We start from the raw sequence: 13,611 nt of genomic DNA, 5'->3' as shown, positions 1-13,611 counted from the left end.
GACCCCGCAATGTAGCTTATTTTTTGCAAGGAGGACTGAGATGTGTATCACTAATTTCCATCCCACTGGTTGTCCTAGAGATGATGACTAACCTGCAAATTGCTGTCTAGATGTCTCATCTCCCCATGGGACTATATTTTCTGTTAGGTACTCACATCTGTTATCTTAGCCCATTATTCTGCCTCTTACTTTAAGCCTTTACTCATTTGTTCCATTAAATCTTTGTACAAACATGGTCTATTTCCCATGTTTTATAATCTGTATCTCCTGGTTCTGATATCGTACAGTTTCAAATTACTGCCTTTGTCTTCATTTTCCCATTTACAATTGTTGTGGGTACATTAACTTCCTCCTTTTACCAGTATTACTCCTGGATTTGTTGTCTCTTGGCTTCAGTGATTTGAGAAGCCTTTTTCAGTGCTTTCAGCTGTTTTTAGTGACCTGTATTACTGAGTCATTAACTGAACCTTCACTCACTGAAGTTCTTGAAATCTGTGTATCTTCAGATGGATCTAGCAAATCAAGGTAACTGCTATATAAGTTCAGGGTCTTTCACTTATTGGTACTTTTGGTTTGGTTTGGGTTTTTTGTTGGTTGGTTTGTTTAGTTTTTGTGGTATGGAGTGTATACGTTTAGGTTTATTAGCTAGAAAGACAATAACTTGATTTTTTTTTAAGCCATAGTTTTTGAGTTGATTATCTGTGGGTCATTGTTCAGACAAGGCCTTGAGAAGTTTGATCAGGTTTAAGCATGGGGTGGGAATAGATGATCTGAGGAAATCCCTTCCAGCCTAAGTTCTTCTGTGACTATGGCAATTTTTATGTTTTGACATTCTTAAGATACCCATTCTAATTCATCAATGTCCTGAGATGGAGTGCACCAGTAACAGTCTCACTGGATTATTCACTGCTTTTTTGGAGGCGTGCCTCAAGCTTGATGACCTTGTAGCTTCACGACGTATGTGATGAGAGTAAGATTCATAATTCAGCAGCACAGTGTGGATGAGAAGATACAGCTGGCCCGATGCAGAAATCCATCCATGCCCTGATCAGTTTATGGATCCATCCTAACTCTGCTCCTGGGCCGGGAGGAGCCGCGCCGAGCCCGGTGCCCACTGGGGGGAGCAGCGGCCGCAGGGAATTTGGAACTTGGATGCCCAAATCCCATCTCTGCTTTGCTCCCTTAGGGATCCCTGCGAAGGAAGTACAGATTTAGCAACAGACCGCTGGTTTGGTTGTTTTGTTCTTGGTTTTGGTGGGTTTTCTAAGGACTTTTGCTCTCCAGAACTGTGTGATATGCTTCCCAGCAGGTTCGCCTTTTGCCCAGAGATTTATAGAATTTGTCACTAGTTGTTTCTTAAGAGAAATGTAATTTCAGTTAAATCTGCTGAATCACACATGAAACACTGCCGTGTTATTAATTGGGCTGAGAGTTGGTCTCATGTCCATGTTTTCAGAGAATATACCGTGAAAGGACATGAGTTCCCTTTAGGTTTAGTAATTTATTCTGTTCTGATTGAGTTTTGAGTTTCCTTTTATCTCTGATTCCTCTTAAGAAGAGTTAATATAGTTGGCTGCTTTCTAGTCATTTTATCAGAGATTTTATTGATAATTCTGATTTCATCTGGCTAAAGAAAAATGAGAATTTTTTCTCTTGCAGATTCACTTGGAGTTCAGGTACACTTGCTGTCCTTGCCTTGTTTAATGCCAGATTTTCAGGCTGCTGTTTGTGCCTGGAGGGAGAAGGGTTTTCATCTCTCAAATGAGTCTATATAGCTTGTGTGGAAAGACACCCTTTTATCTTGTAGATATTTTAAAGCAGTGTGTTAGGGAGATGGCACCACTTGCTAAGGAGAGATGGAGTTAATGATTTTTAATTTTTTTCTGCATCTTTGTAAATGAAAAGGTTTCATGTTCGTCAGCTGCTTTGAATTCAAGCTTGACATCCTTAAGAAGCTTTGGCAGGCTGCAGCAGTGCTCAGTTATGAACATGTTTACATTGCTACTCCTGATGTAGGAGCTATCAAAAATGCAAGTTGGAGGAATATGCCAGTTGTAAGCATTATAACTGTGTGCATTAATAAATAAGGTAAGAAGTGATTTCTACCATAGCAACTGACAATTCAATAGCTATTCATCATGGTTTTTGCTGCACTTTTTTGGGAGCACGTGAGACAAGATCTGATGAAATTTTGATTCGATGTGGCAGTCCTTGGACTTAATCATACATGAAATTGGTTACCTTGAGCATGGATATGATGATTATTGTGCTGAGCTTTCATAATATTTCTGATGGTGTATTTTTCTATATTGTGTATATATTGGACCCAGTTATATGAAGAATCTATGCAGGTGAATTTTAAAAATTGAAACCATCATCTTTAGGAGCACAAAGGAGTCATTCTGCCAGACTGATTTGTTTGCTACGGTGGTGTAATGTGAGATAGGCAGGGTTAGCTTTTAGAACCCTTGTAGAACCTGTTTAGGGCAGAAGATATTGCAGTTTTAGCTTGTTGTATGTTTGCAAATTTCTGTATGAAAAGTGGGTGTTAGATGATATTGCTGCCATGAAAAATCTGAAATTCCAGGAGTTGTTTTGATCATTTAAATTTTGTCCAGTATGGTCACTAGCCTGATGGGTTAGTTGTTTCCCAGGGGGCTGGTGTTCCTGGCCCAAAAGACTCACTCTTTATTCATTCTTACAGCCAGAATGCTTTGAGAAATATCTGGAGACTGTCTGAGCTGTGGTGTTTCTGCAGGGGGTGTGTTTTGATGGATGGTTGAAGTTTGGAGAGGGAGGAAGGGAAGCTGTGATGCTGCTGTCCATAGTGTAGGTGCTACAGGAACACAGCCTGGGGGCTTTCTGTGCTGGCACAGCCTCTTGGAGATAAACTCATCTGGTTTATGTTGTTAACAATTATACTATCTTAGGTCTAACCTCTTATTTGTTTTATATAGTGCAGTACCTTTGTGTAGCTATTGTAAGCAACACTCATGCTGTAGATGGTTAACAAATTGTTAAAATGAAAGCTGTGATTTTGCTTTCCACTTTCAATTTAATAAAATTGATGATTCATAGATCTGTTTTTCTTGGAATTTTTTTGTAATGCATATTAACAGATACTGAGGCATTTTGCCTTGGAAGATTGTAAACAAAGCTTTTTTTAGTAAAAGTCTAATGAAGTACATTGAGTTTTATATTAGTGCTGATGTCTATCTGAGTACTTAATAGCTTTTGACATTTATTGTTAAAAATTTTTTTTGTTTCTTTGTCTTAATATAGCAGTGTAAGACTGGAAACATCTGGACTGAATGGACTTTAGCATCAAAAGAAGTTCTCAACTGTTAACTCAAAAAATTAACTGCATCAAAATGAAGCAGGTACCAGAAATCCTTGGAAATACCAATGGGAAACCTCAGAATTGTGAAGTGAATCGTGAATGTTCCGTCTACTTGGGCAAAGCACAACTTTCTGCCACTCTACAGGAAGGTGTCATGCAAAAATATAATGGCCATGAGACTCTTCCATTTATTCCAGCTGATAAATTGAAAGATCTGACCTCCCGGGTGTTTAATGGCGAGTCCGGGGCCCAGGATGCCAAGCTGCGCTTTGAACCTCAGGAAATAAAGGGAGTTGGAACACCCCCCAACACTACTCCTATCAAGAATGGCTCTCCAGAAATAAAGCTGAAAATCACTAAAACCTACATGAATGGGAAGCCTCTTTTTGAGTCCTCCATTTGCGGAGACAATGGTGCAGATGTGTCTCAGTCAGAGGAAAATGAACAAAAGCCAGCAAACAAGGAGAGGAGAAGCAGAAAAAGAAGCATAAAATATGACTCCTTACTTGAGCAGGGTCTTGTTGAAACAGCTTTAGTGTCAAAGACTTCAAGCACCACTGAAAAGAAGGTAGTACTTTTTTTTTTTTCATGTTTTCTGTGTTTTGTGAGGTTTATTAATCATACAGGAGTTTCAGTGTTTGTATGCTCATCTTCAGGCATTTAGTAGGTGCCTCACAAATGGGGGGAGTAATTTTTTATGCCTCTCTTTGTCTCAAAAAAAGAACAGATGCACTCTAGTTCTGGTACCTGTTTCTTCCCCAGGATAGGAATACCCCATAAATTCAGTTTCCACATCAGTAAAGTAAGTCACCAGAGCAAATCAGGGCATGTGGAAGTATGTGATGTATGAAACAGAAATTTCCTCTAGACTTGTAGCCAAGACTCAGTCACAATGTGCACCTGAGCAAGGAAACTGAGGTAGAGGTGACCTTTAACTCCTGGAGAATGAGGTATTATGGCTTCTTAATAAGCAGATGTTTCAGAAAAGAAACCTTCCTTTTTCTCTATTTCTGGTTCTGAATTAAAAGAAAAACGTACTCAGCAGTCAGCTGGCTGATGAGCAGGCCTCTTTGCCATCAGATTTTGGCAATTGGAACGTAGTCCCCTTGCCTGTTTGTGATCTGAAAAGAGCTGGTTTTGCTTGCTTTAACCCAGTGACTTATTTTAATTGAAAATATCTACGTCTTGTATTTGGTGTCAGTAGTTTTGTGGTCAAGCTCTTTGGTTTTTTACTTCTTTTAAACATTGGCAGAAATGTTTAAGCTTTTTTAATTTGCCTTACCAAGTTGTAAATAAGAATTCTGCTGGGAACCCTTTCCCCCTTTATTTAGCTTTTATTGCAAGACTCCATTTAAAGGAATGTGGTTTGCAATAACTTCATCTCAGAGGAAAAACCCTACATAGCAGGGATATTTCTATGTATATTAAGTTTCTCAGTGAATAATTCAGAATGGTGTTGTATAACAATGGTGAATGTTAATGAATGGTTTGCATTGTTGAAAGGTTCTGGTTTTGCACACCTTAAACACAGAACCTATATTATGGTTTTCTGTCAGCTGCAGTTAATCATGGACTTGTGGGCTGAAAAATGTCTCTAAGACCATCCAGTCCTGCCATTAACACAGCCCTGTTGATTGTTACTTTCTTCCAAGGTCACACATACAGAGAAGAAACAGAGTTGCTGTATTGCTGATTTTATTTGCAGTTCTTTTCAATAAAACTAAATAATAAATGAGTTCACAGAACTGGGTAAATGTGTTTCTAGGTATCAGAAATATTTATCGTTTGTTTATGGTTTGAATGTGTGATTTATGCTAAAATTATCAATACTCATGTTTTCAGGAATGTTGTTCAAGAGTTTGTTGTCTTTAATTTAGTTAAGGAGAGTGTTTTAACACTAACTGGTTCAGACTTTCCTGACTCATTAGTCAGGGTAAAAGGTATGGGCAGAGTTGATATTTTGAGTAATTCTTTGTCCAGCTCATTGTTAATAAGGGTAAATTGGACTAAAAGGGGGCATGTTTAATAGCATCGACAACTGAAGCATATTTGTGTGGGTTTGTTATTTTGCTTTTTTTCAGAAGGAGGTGGTGATACTGAGCATGTCAACAAATGCAGTTGATTCTGAAGCCCTTTACACTGGTTGTCCATTGAGTGTGGCATTTCATTTTTCCTGGTGCACAGTTCATTTAAAATGAAAAGAAAGATTCGTCTGGCTTTAAGTTGTCTTTTGGGCAGAAATGATCAGGAGAAAACCACATCCGCACTGTTTCCCAGAGTGCCTGGGGCTCAGTGGCTGCAGAGTGATAGCGTTATTTGCTCCTGTGCCAAACCCCCGAGCTACCAAACCACCCAATCGAGGCAACCCCCTGCTGCATCTCAGCCCTTGCAATATTGCAACCCTGCTCTTTTCAGAGAGTTTGAAACACACGGTCACACTTCTGGCTTCTTTTTTTTCCTAGCATAGTGCACTTTAAAGCACAAAGGTCAAAAGGAGAAGCATTTAAAGGTTGCAAGATGTTACTTTATAACTCCTTGATTGTAAAAAACCTGGGGCTTTTCTTTCACAGGGAGGGTTTGCAACTGTGCAGGTTTAAAATAAGGAAAAACAAATACGAGGGAACATGTGAAGGAGATTTTGCAAATGTTTGTCTGTGTGTACTTGTCAGGCTTGTGACATACATGAGTTTTCTGTGATGATAACTGTAATGGCTTAGTATCAGTGTTCTTTGGTTTCAGGCTCTAGCCTGAAACTCCATGGCCAGCATCCAAAGCCTTAATGTTAGTGCATAATAGTGTGGTTTTATGTGGCTGATTGTGGCTGCAAAGTGGAAATTAGGTAAATATCCTTAGAGTAAAAGCTGATTCATTTTGCAGTCAGGTACCTGTTTATTGTAGGTTACATGTTAATGCAGAACCTGTTTGCCTGGTTTTATTTTTCATCTGGTTTCTCTCTGAATTTCTTGTTGTCCAGCTTCTTACTCTTTTGATTTAACAAAAATCACCATGTTTCAAATGCTGCCTTTTGTGTAGGGTAATTAGATCTCTGTCTGATGGACATAGCAGATTACTATTGCACTGAGGTGAGAGGCATATCGTGTAACAAATGTTCCAGTGCTCTGCTGTTGGGTTCTTGTTGTTTGGGCATCTTTTGTTAACAGAAATGAAAGCTATTTAAAACATTGTCTGTGAGTTAGTTTTCAGCTGGGAGTAAATGTGATCTGCCCAGCTCTCATGTTAGATTTCTGTTGATAACCACCAGCTTTTCCAGGCCTCTGAGAAACAGCTGTACTGCTTTCATTTTCCCAGGGTAAAGGAGATGAAGTGGTCCAACCTGTGCCTCTTTCCTCCTCCTTTTCACCCTTCTTCTCTCCACCTGAGGAGTTTACTTTAAAATCCAGGCCTCTCATGATAAGGCTTTGTTGCACAACTCTAAAGCCAAGGCAGTGCACCCCTGGACATTCTGGGTTATGGGTGCTGGGTATCACATGTTACAGGTTTGCATCAATGTCAGAATTGTGGGCTCCTGGAGCTGCTCATGTGCCACCCTGGAACTGGGATTTGTCCTGACTGCTTTCAAGTCACTATTTTCACTAGATTTTCTTACTCATTGCTCATGAGTTAGAAGTGAAGCAATCCTGTTTGGAGGAAAGCAGCAGAGGTTTATTTCATAGATTAATATGAAGTAATCCCAGAATGATCCCTAGAGCAATGCAGGGTTTCTGTACAGGAAACAGAGAGTACATACATGTGCAGCTCCCATGCTGGGGGTCCCTGGGTAGGTCTGTGCTCTCTGACCGTGGGAGCAGCCCAGTCTGTGATCCTGGCACATCTGAGCTCTCTCTGCAGAAGCTGCGATGGGCTTATAAGTGGCAGTTTGCCCTTTTGGCTGGGCTTCCTGGCCTGGCTTCTCAGCACGCGTGCAGTAGCTCACAAAAGCAGCAGCACTGTGTCCAGAACAAACCTGGAAGTCCACATCTGCTCTACTTGCTAGTTTAAGGTTTCCAGCTGTGTAATACATGTACATGATCCAAAAACTTTACCTTCCACATAGCTTCCTAGCCACTTTTCATGTAGTTCTCTTCTAGTATTATACCAGAAACTTGGCAGGTTTTTACTCTCTCTCTGCAGGATATGGCCTATAATGACCTTGCAGTAGCTACATGGGGGGCAAATGCAAATTGCTGGAGAAATTCCACTAGTCCTTGTCATATGTTTATGTTGCCATTTCACCTTCACAGAGAAAAACTTTCTGGCTAGCTCCCTTATATCCAATATCTACATACTGGCAAAGATTTAAAAACCCAATGGGGGTAGAACTGAAACAGTCTGAGGATGATCTTCTAATAGTGTCTGTGGTAACTAAATACAGGAAGCTGGGGACTACTGAAGGTGATGATATTTCTCTGATGTTTGCATCTAATCAGGTAGAGGCCAGCACAAAGCAACAAGTTCCCTTTATAATATTGGAGAACTGAGTTCATTGAATGTTGTATTATCCCATTGTAGATGGTACAGACACACCCCAAGACTGCTCATTTTGTCTTAATTTAAAAAATAAAAGCAAGTAAAATATGTGTTTTCAGGAGAAGGACTTGACTGTTTCTTATCATCAGTTGTTAGGAATTCCTGGTAAAGTACAGTTACTGTACCTGTGACAAAATGTGCAGCTAAGCTGTCACAGGAGTCAGGATCTGTAGTTGTAAGATAAAATTAACCCAGTTTTGTTTTCCTTTTTAATAGACTGTCTTGAGGTATCAGATCCTGTCTTCAGGCAAGTGATGACACAGGCTGTCTGGCTGATGTCACCAGGATCCCAAAGGAGAAGGACTAATCCTAGAAATCTCTTCAGAAACCATAGAAATTACTTCTTACCCTTTTTGGAAGAGTTTCTGAAGTACTGTTTTGCATTAGCCCTTAGTAAAAGATTAAATTTAGCTAAGCCTTGAGAACTTGTTAGTGCTAAGCAGCTCATGATGTGCAACAGTAATTGTTACTTCAGTACTTAAATTGCTTTTTTTTTAACGCCTCATTGGGAAAGTATCTTAAAGAACCACTTGTTCATTGTACTGGTTTGAGGGGTGATTAGAAGCTGTGAGTATTCTCAGAGTGGCTACAAAATTAATTGCAGAAAACCTGAGTATTTGTTCAGGCTTTCCATACCAGACTTCTTGTTCTTGTATGTAAAAGTAGCTAATTTAAGTGCATTTTTTACGCAAAACTGTTGTCCCAATAAGTGTTCCCTAAATACATTTTTTGTCCTCTCTCTTCATAAATACATTGGTGGGAGAATCCAAATGGAGTATGTGAAGTAATATCTTGAAGTGTTGACAAAAATACTGTCTAAGAATAGCACTACCACGGTGGATCAAGGAGCCATTTAATTCAGCACCTCAGCTCGGGATAGGGTTCAGTGGAGGAGGCACAATGGGGAGTACAGATACTGCAAATCACAGAGTGATGCTCCTTTTGGATCTACTCAGCCTCCAGCAGTTTGTGACTCAGAGGTTTCTGGAGCTGCTGACTTTGTGTTTAATGGCTGTAGATGGCTGAATCCATGGAAGGAGGCCTCAGCTTCTTTTTGAGCCAGTGTGAGCTTCTTGCATCCAGTACCTGCAGTAACAGGGCAATAAAGCAGCTCTTTCACCTTTTCAATTTGCTGCTTACTTGTTTTGCTAGATTCTGCCATAATAACAGAAATACGGATCATGGACTTCTCTTACAGGTCATTGTGTAGATTTCTCAAAAACCTGCTGTATTTTGAATTTCAGCTTATCCAGTGCTGGTGTGTTGTTCCACATATTTTAGAAGCAATTCCAGAATGCTACTTTGTGTTACCCTGTTTCTGCACTGTGCTGCCCTTTGGGTTCTGCTGTCTTGTTTATTTTAGAATAAGGAACCAGAACAACAGAGGACATTCAAAATATAAATGTCTTGTGAATGCATACAGTGGCATGTTAATGATTTTCTATATTGTTCTCAATTTCATTATTTTTCATTATGAATAATACTTAGCATATTATTGATTCCTGAGTGCTTCTGAACACTGAGCCAGGTTTCTGTAGAAAAGAGCTGACCAGATGTACTAAGTCAATTCAAAGAATGTCGGCATCTCTTGCATTTTTTCATATTTATCATTGGTTTGTGCATTCCAGAGCTTTTTTATTTTGGTCTTTTGGGCATTATGGTGGACATGACAGATGAAGTAAAGTGGTGAGTAAGCCATCTTTGGAAGAACTAACATCCCTTTACATCCCAGCAGCAGATGGTGTTGAGAGATTAATGGCAGTTTCTGGTTTAATAAGCTGACCAGATTTATTGTCAGTTGTTGCACAGGTAATATTATGATTTAATGATTTAAAATCTCAGCTTTTCCTTTTCCTCCTCCTGTATTGACCACTATAGGTTGGTTTGGCAAGGAATTTGCTGCTTGTTTCATTGTTTGTTTGGAGTTTTTTAGCCTTTCTCTTGCTCTGCTCAGTGTTCTGCTTAACCAAAATAATGCATGTGTAAGTCTCACATGTAGCAAGGAGTTAGATCTGCAGTTTAGGGTCGTGTTACTTGGATGGATTTACAGGCAGATATTTGGGAAACATTAGTGATCTGTACCAGATGTAATTTCTGGCCCTTATAGCCCCCTTCTGTCAAGAAAGAAAGATATTTTGTAGTAACCCTTAGGCAAAGTAGCAAAAGCAAAATATTTTGATCTGTCTTGGAGCAGTGAGTTCAACCTCCTTTACAAGTTTCCTTGTTTTAGAGTGGATTTTATGTAGGGCAGATGAACTTCAGGTTCTCCAAAAGAGGTCTTTGTCCACAGACAGTAATTTTATGTTTGTCTATTACCATCTTTCATCATCTTTCTATTATAAATAAAGAGATCCAACTGGGCTAGCTTATATTTTTGCTTTTTGTGAATATCTAAAGTTATAGGTATTCACAGGAGTTGTGCTCCCATGCATCATAAAATAGTAGTAGCTAAAACTGTATATTGTCAATAATCAGAAATTAATTCCCTTCTCAGAAGAACTGTTTTTAAAAATTACTATTTTGAAAGCTCGCTGGAAGAGGGAAAACTGAGTCTTGTGTATATCTTTGTTAAACAAGCCCTGCTGTGCTTGTGTGAGAAGGGAATTTGTGATCTCATAGCAGCAACTAATGCTAGAAAAGCTTGATTTTGTTTATTTTTTGCTGTTTTGTTAGTTTGGTAAATAAATGTCAACTTGAGTGTATGTTGTGGATGCTTGTGGTGAAGTGAAACAATTTGGGATCTTAGTTCTGCTAGAATTGACAGCACTTTGGTTATGTTCATCATTATTTTGGACTGCAAAGATTGCCCTATTTTAATATTCATATGGGGTTGGGGTTTCCCAGGCTTTCTGGAGGTTTTTATTGCTGGAAATAAGGGATGTTTCAGAAATAAGCTTCAGCATTGCCAAGTTAAGGTAATGTTCAGGATTTTCTTGGTTGTCTTCCCCCACCTGTCTCAGGCTTTTCACCACTGATTTGGCATTTTATCTGTAGAAGAGAAGGCCCTGCTAGGTGAATGTAACAGGAGAACTTGTGAAAGTTCTTGTGCCTGCTTTTAGATATGGGAATTTATTTTAAAGATCTGATCTCTAAAGCAAAGTAATACTTGGACTATGTCAAAATATTAGTCAACTAACAGAGCCCTTTTATGCCCAATAATTGTTTGTTCTGTTTAAGCTTAGTCAGCTGCCTTCAGAAGTGTTCTTGTTATTAAGAAAAGAAAGGCAGAGGTAAGTCTCTGCCTTCTCCAGAAAAGTGTCCTGTAAATCCAGTGGCCTTTAGGCGGTGCTGTCCGGACTTGGGTTTTTCAGTTTTCTGGCAATATTAGGATTCAGAATATGTACCAATGCTGTCCTGGATGTCTGTGAGCTGCCAGGAGGAGGACACCTGTTCAGAAAGTGTCCTGGGCAAGCTCTGTAAGGGTGTAGAAGAGTGCTAAAGATAAAGTTCTGTTACAGATTCTGATCTTGAAGAATGTAGATAACATTCTTGCATCTTGAACATGCAGATAACAAGCTACATATGGATGTGGCATTCTGAAAATCTGTAGGTATGCTGAGATGATTTAGCTTTCACTCTGTTATCCTGTGTGAAGTTCATATGGAAGTTGTTCAGAAATAATCATTTCTCATGCCAGAGTTCCTCATGGCTCTGCAGAGGAACAGATTTTTTTTACAGATTTCTGTAGCATCTTGTATCCACACTGTCTTTCATACCCAGATACCACATCAAAAGTTTAAACCTTTGAGGGTGGGTGAAGGTCAGATACACAGGATATAGGGAGAAATCTTTTTCTAATACACATTATAAAAGATGGGCATGTTCATTGTGATCAAACATTATCTAGTTTAAATTTCTGAAACATAAAACCTTTCATTAATAAGCCAGTAACTTAAAATTTAGGAGGTAATCTAAATGAAAATGCAGAAATTCAGTAAAACAGCTGAAAGAAACTAATCTCCATATTTTTAAGAAAAACCGAGGATTGGGAAGTGCTCCAGATCTCACGTTTTACTGAATCTGTGAGTGATTGAGTCTGTTTCTCTTCAGCTCTTTACTCTGAAAGAAGAGTTGTGTCCTAGTTACTAAAATATCATTTAAAGTTTATGTCTGAAATACTTGCTTATATAGTGTTTGGGTAAAGGAAGACTTTCAGTAGACAGATTTGCTTTTAAATGGAATTTTCTCATCTGCTAGAGACTTGCTAATGAGGGAACCAAAGCCAGAAAAAAAAAAAAAGATTTGAAATGGAACCAGGAGTTTACTGCTTGATTTGAAAGACAAATTTGAACTTCTGTCTTGTTTTAAAATCCGCAACCTACATTCTGAAAAAACCATACATCCCTGTCTAAACTTCAATGAATTTTATTCTCTTTTGTTTACTTTCCCTCCTGGAGAGAAGCGTCCTGCATGGTGACACTCAGCCTGCTGTTCACTATCTGCTTTAGATGAGTGGGAAGAAATGGAGGAAACAAACCCATTGTGATAAAACTTAATATGTGGTTCAAACAGCCTCAGCCAGCACAGAAGAGTTTTCAGATCTGCAGTGATTTTCTTCAGCATTTTTTTACATTATTTTATAGCTTTACCATCTAAGCATGTTGAAGGAAAAAAAAAATAATTTGGGTTGTGGCAGGAAGATAAGAATATACTGTCTTCTGCAAACATAATTTTTCACACTGTCAGATTTGACCCCCTTTTAGTAATAGAAGAAATTAAGTAAGCGGTTAGTAATAAAAGAAAGTGAAAGGTAACTTGATGAAATACATTTAATGTAATTGCTCTCAAAATTGAATTTATAAGATTTTAGTTAAATCTCTAGTTTGGTATAAAAGAATTACAAATTAAAAAACTTAACAAGCCAGTTCAGAATAGAGTTTGTTTGTTTTTCTGTTCTGATGTAGACATTTCATGTCCTCTTCCCCCTCAGCAGTCTTTACCTCACTGTATATTTTATGAGGTTGTTGCAGATTTAATTGTGCAGATATGGATGCAATGGCCTTTTGGGAGCTGCAGTCTTTTGAATGCTCTGTTGTAGTGTCCTCTTCTTTTACTGAAGATGGAATATAAAACTTTGCCAGTGCACTGCTTCTTTCTTGGTTTCTTCATCCTTCTCCATTTTGTAGCAATAATTCCACATTTTTCCTTAATCTTGTGAAATTCTGGTTTACTCTTTACTCTTCTGCCCGAAACATTCTCTCTGTAGGCAGTGGTTTGCAAGTATGTAATTGCACAGCATTCTTCCATTAGGTAGTGAACAGAATATAACAAGTGAAGAAGCTTTAGTTTAATTCTTAATATATTCAGTCACTTGTCATACTATCTGAATATACTCCCCTGCATCCTAGAATATGGGAGATACTGGAATAAAAATAGGGCCTCTCAGGTCCTTTGGGGATAAACAGATTCACTATAATGTGTGCATTATAATCTTAAAAATTTAAAACCACTTAGGCAGTTAGGGCTGGGAGGATACTGTATTTTTACAGGCAGAATCCCATAGAATGATGACATAGAATGAGACTTAAGTTGCTACATTTGTTATTTGAAACAATAGTACATACAGAGGAGTTTGCACTGCTTTTGATCAGCTGTAGTTGTAGTTTTGGGCTTTGAAGTGATTTGATTTAATGAGATTTTTGTCCCCAGTCACAGAGTGAGAAACAGCCATTTCTCCGTGGGATGACAAAACGTCACTCTTGGGGACAGTACCTGCATCCCTGCGTGCCTTGGGCTGAAGACTG

General features: G+C 38.7%; 1 protein-coding gene across 7 annotated transcripts in view; it reads left to right on the top strand.

Moving 5' to 3' along the window:
- Positions 1-13,611, top strand: part of NSD2 (nuclear receptor binding SET domain protein 2) — a 107,031-nt gene that overhangs the window by 43,158 nt on the left and 50,262 nt on the right. For all 7 annotated transcript variants that reach the window (XM_074541673.1, XM_014266087.3, XM_074541674.1 and 4 more), the window contains one exon: positions 3,283-3,908. In XM_074541673.1, the coding sequence (XP_074397774.1) occupies positions 3,312-3,908 (597 nt within the window). In that variant the 5' untranslated portion in view covers positions 3,283-3,311. The remainder of the gene's footprint in view (positions 1-3,282; positions 3,909-13,611) is intronic.

Source organism: Zonotrichia albicollis, chromosome 5 (assembly GCF_047830755.1).
Source record: "Zonotrichia albicollis isolate bZonAlb1 chromosome 5, bZonAlb1.hap1, whole genome shotgun sequence".
Taxonomy (NCBI): Eukaryota; Metazoa; Chordata; class Aves; order Passeriformes; family Passerellidae; genus Zonotrichia; species Zonotrichia albicollis.
Note: the sequence above shows the minus strand (reverse complement) of the source record. Positions and strands in the feature narration are given on the sequence as shown.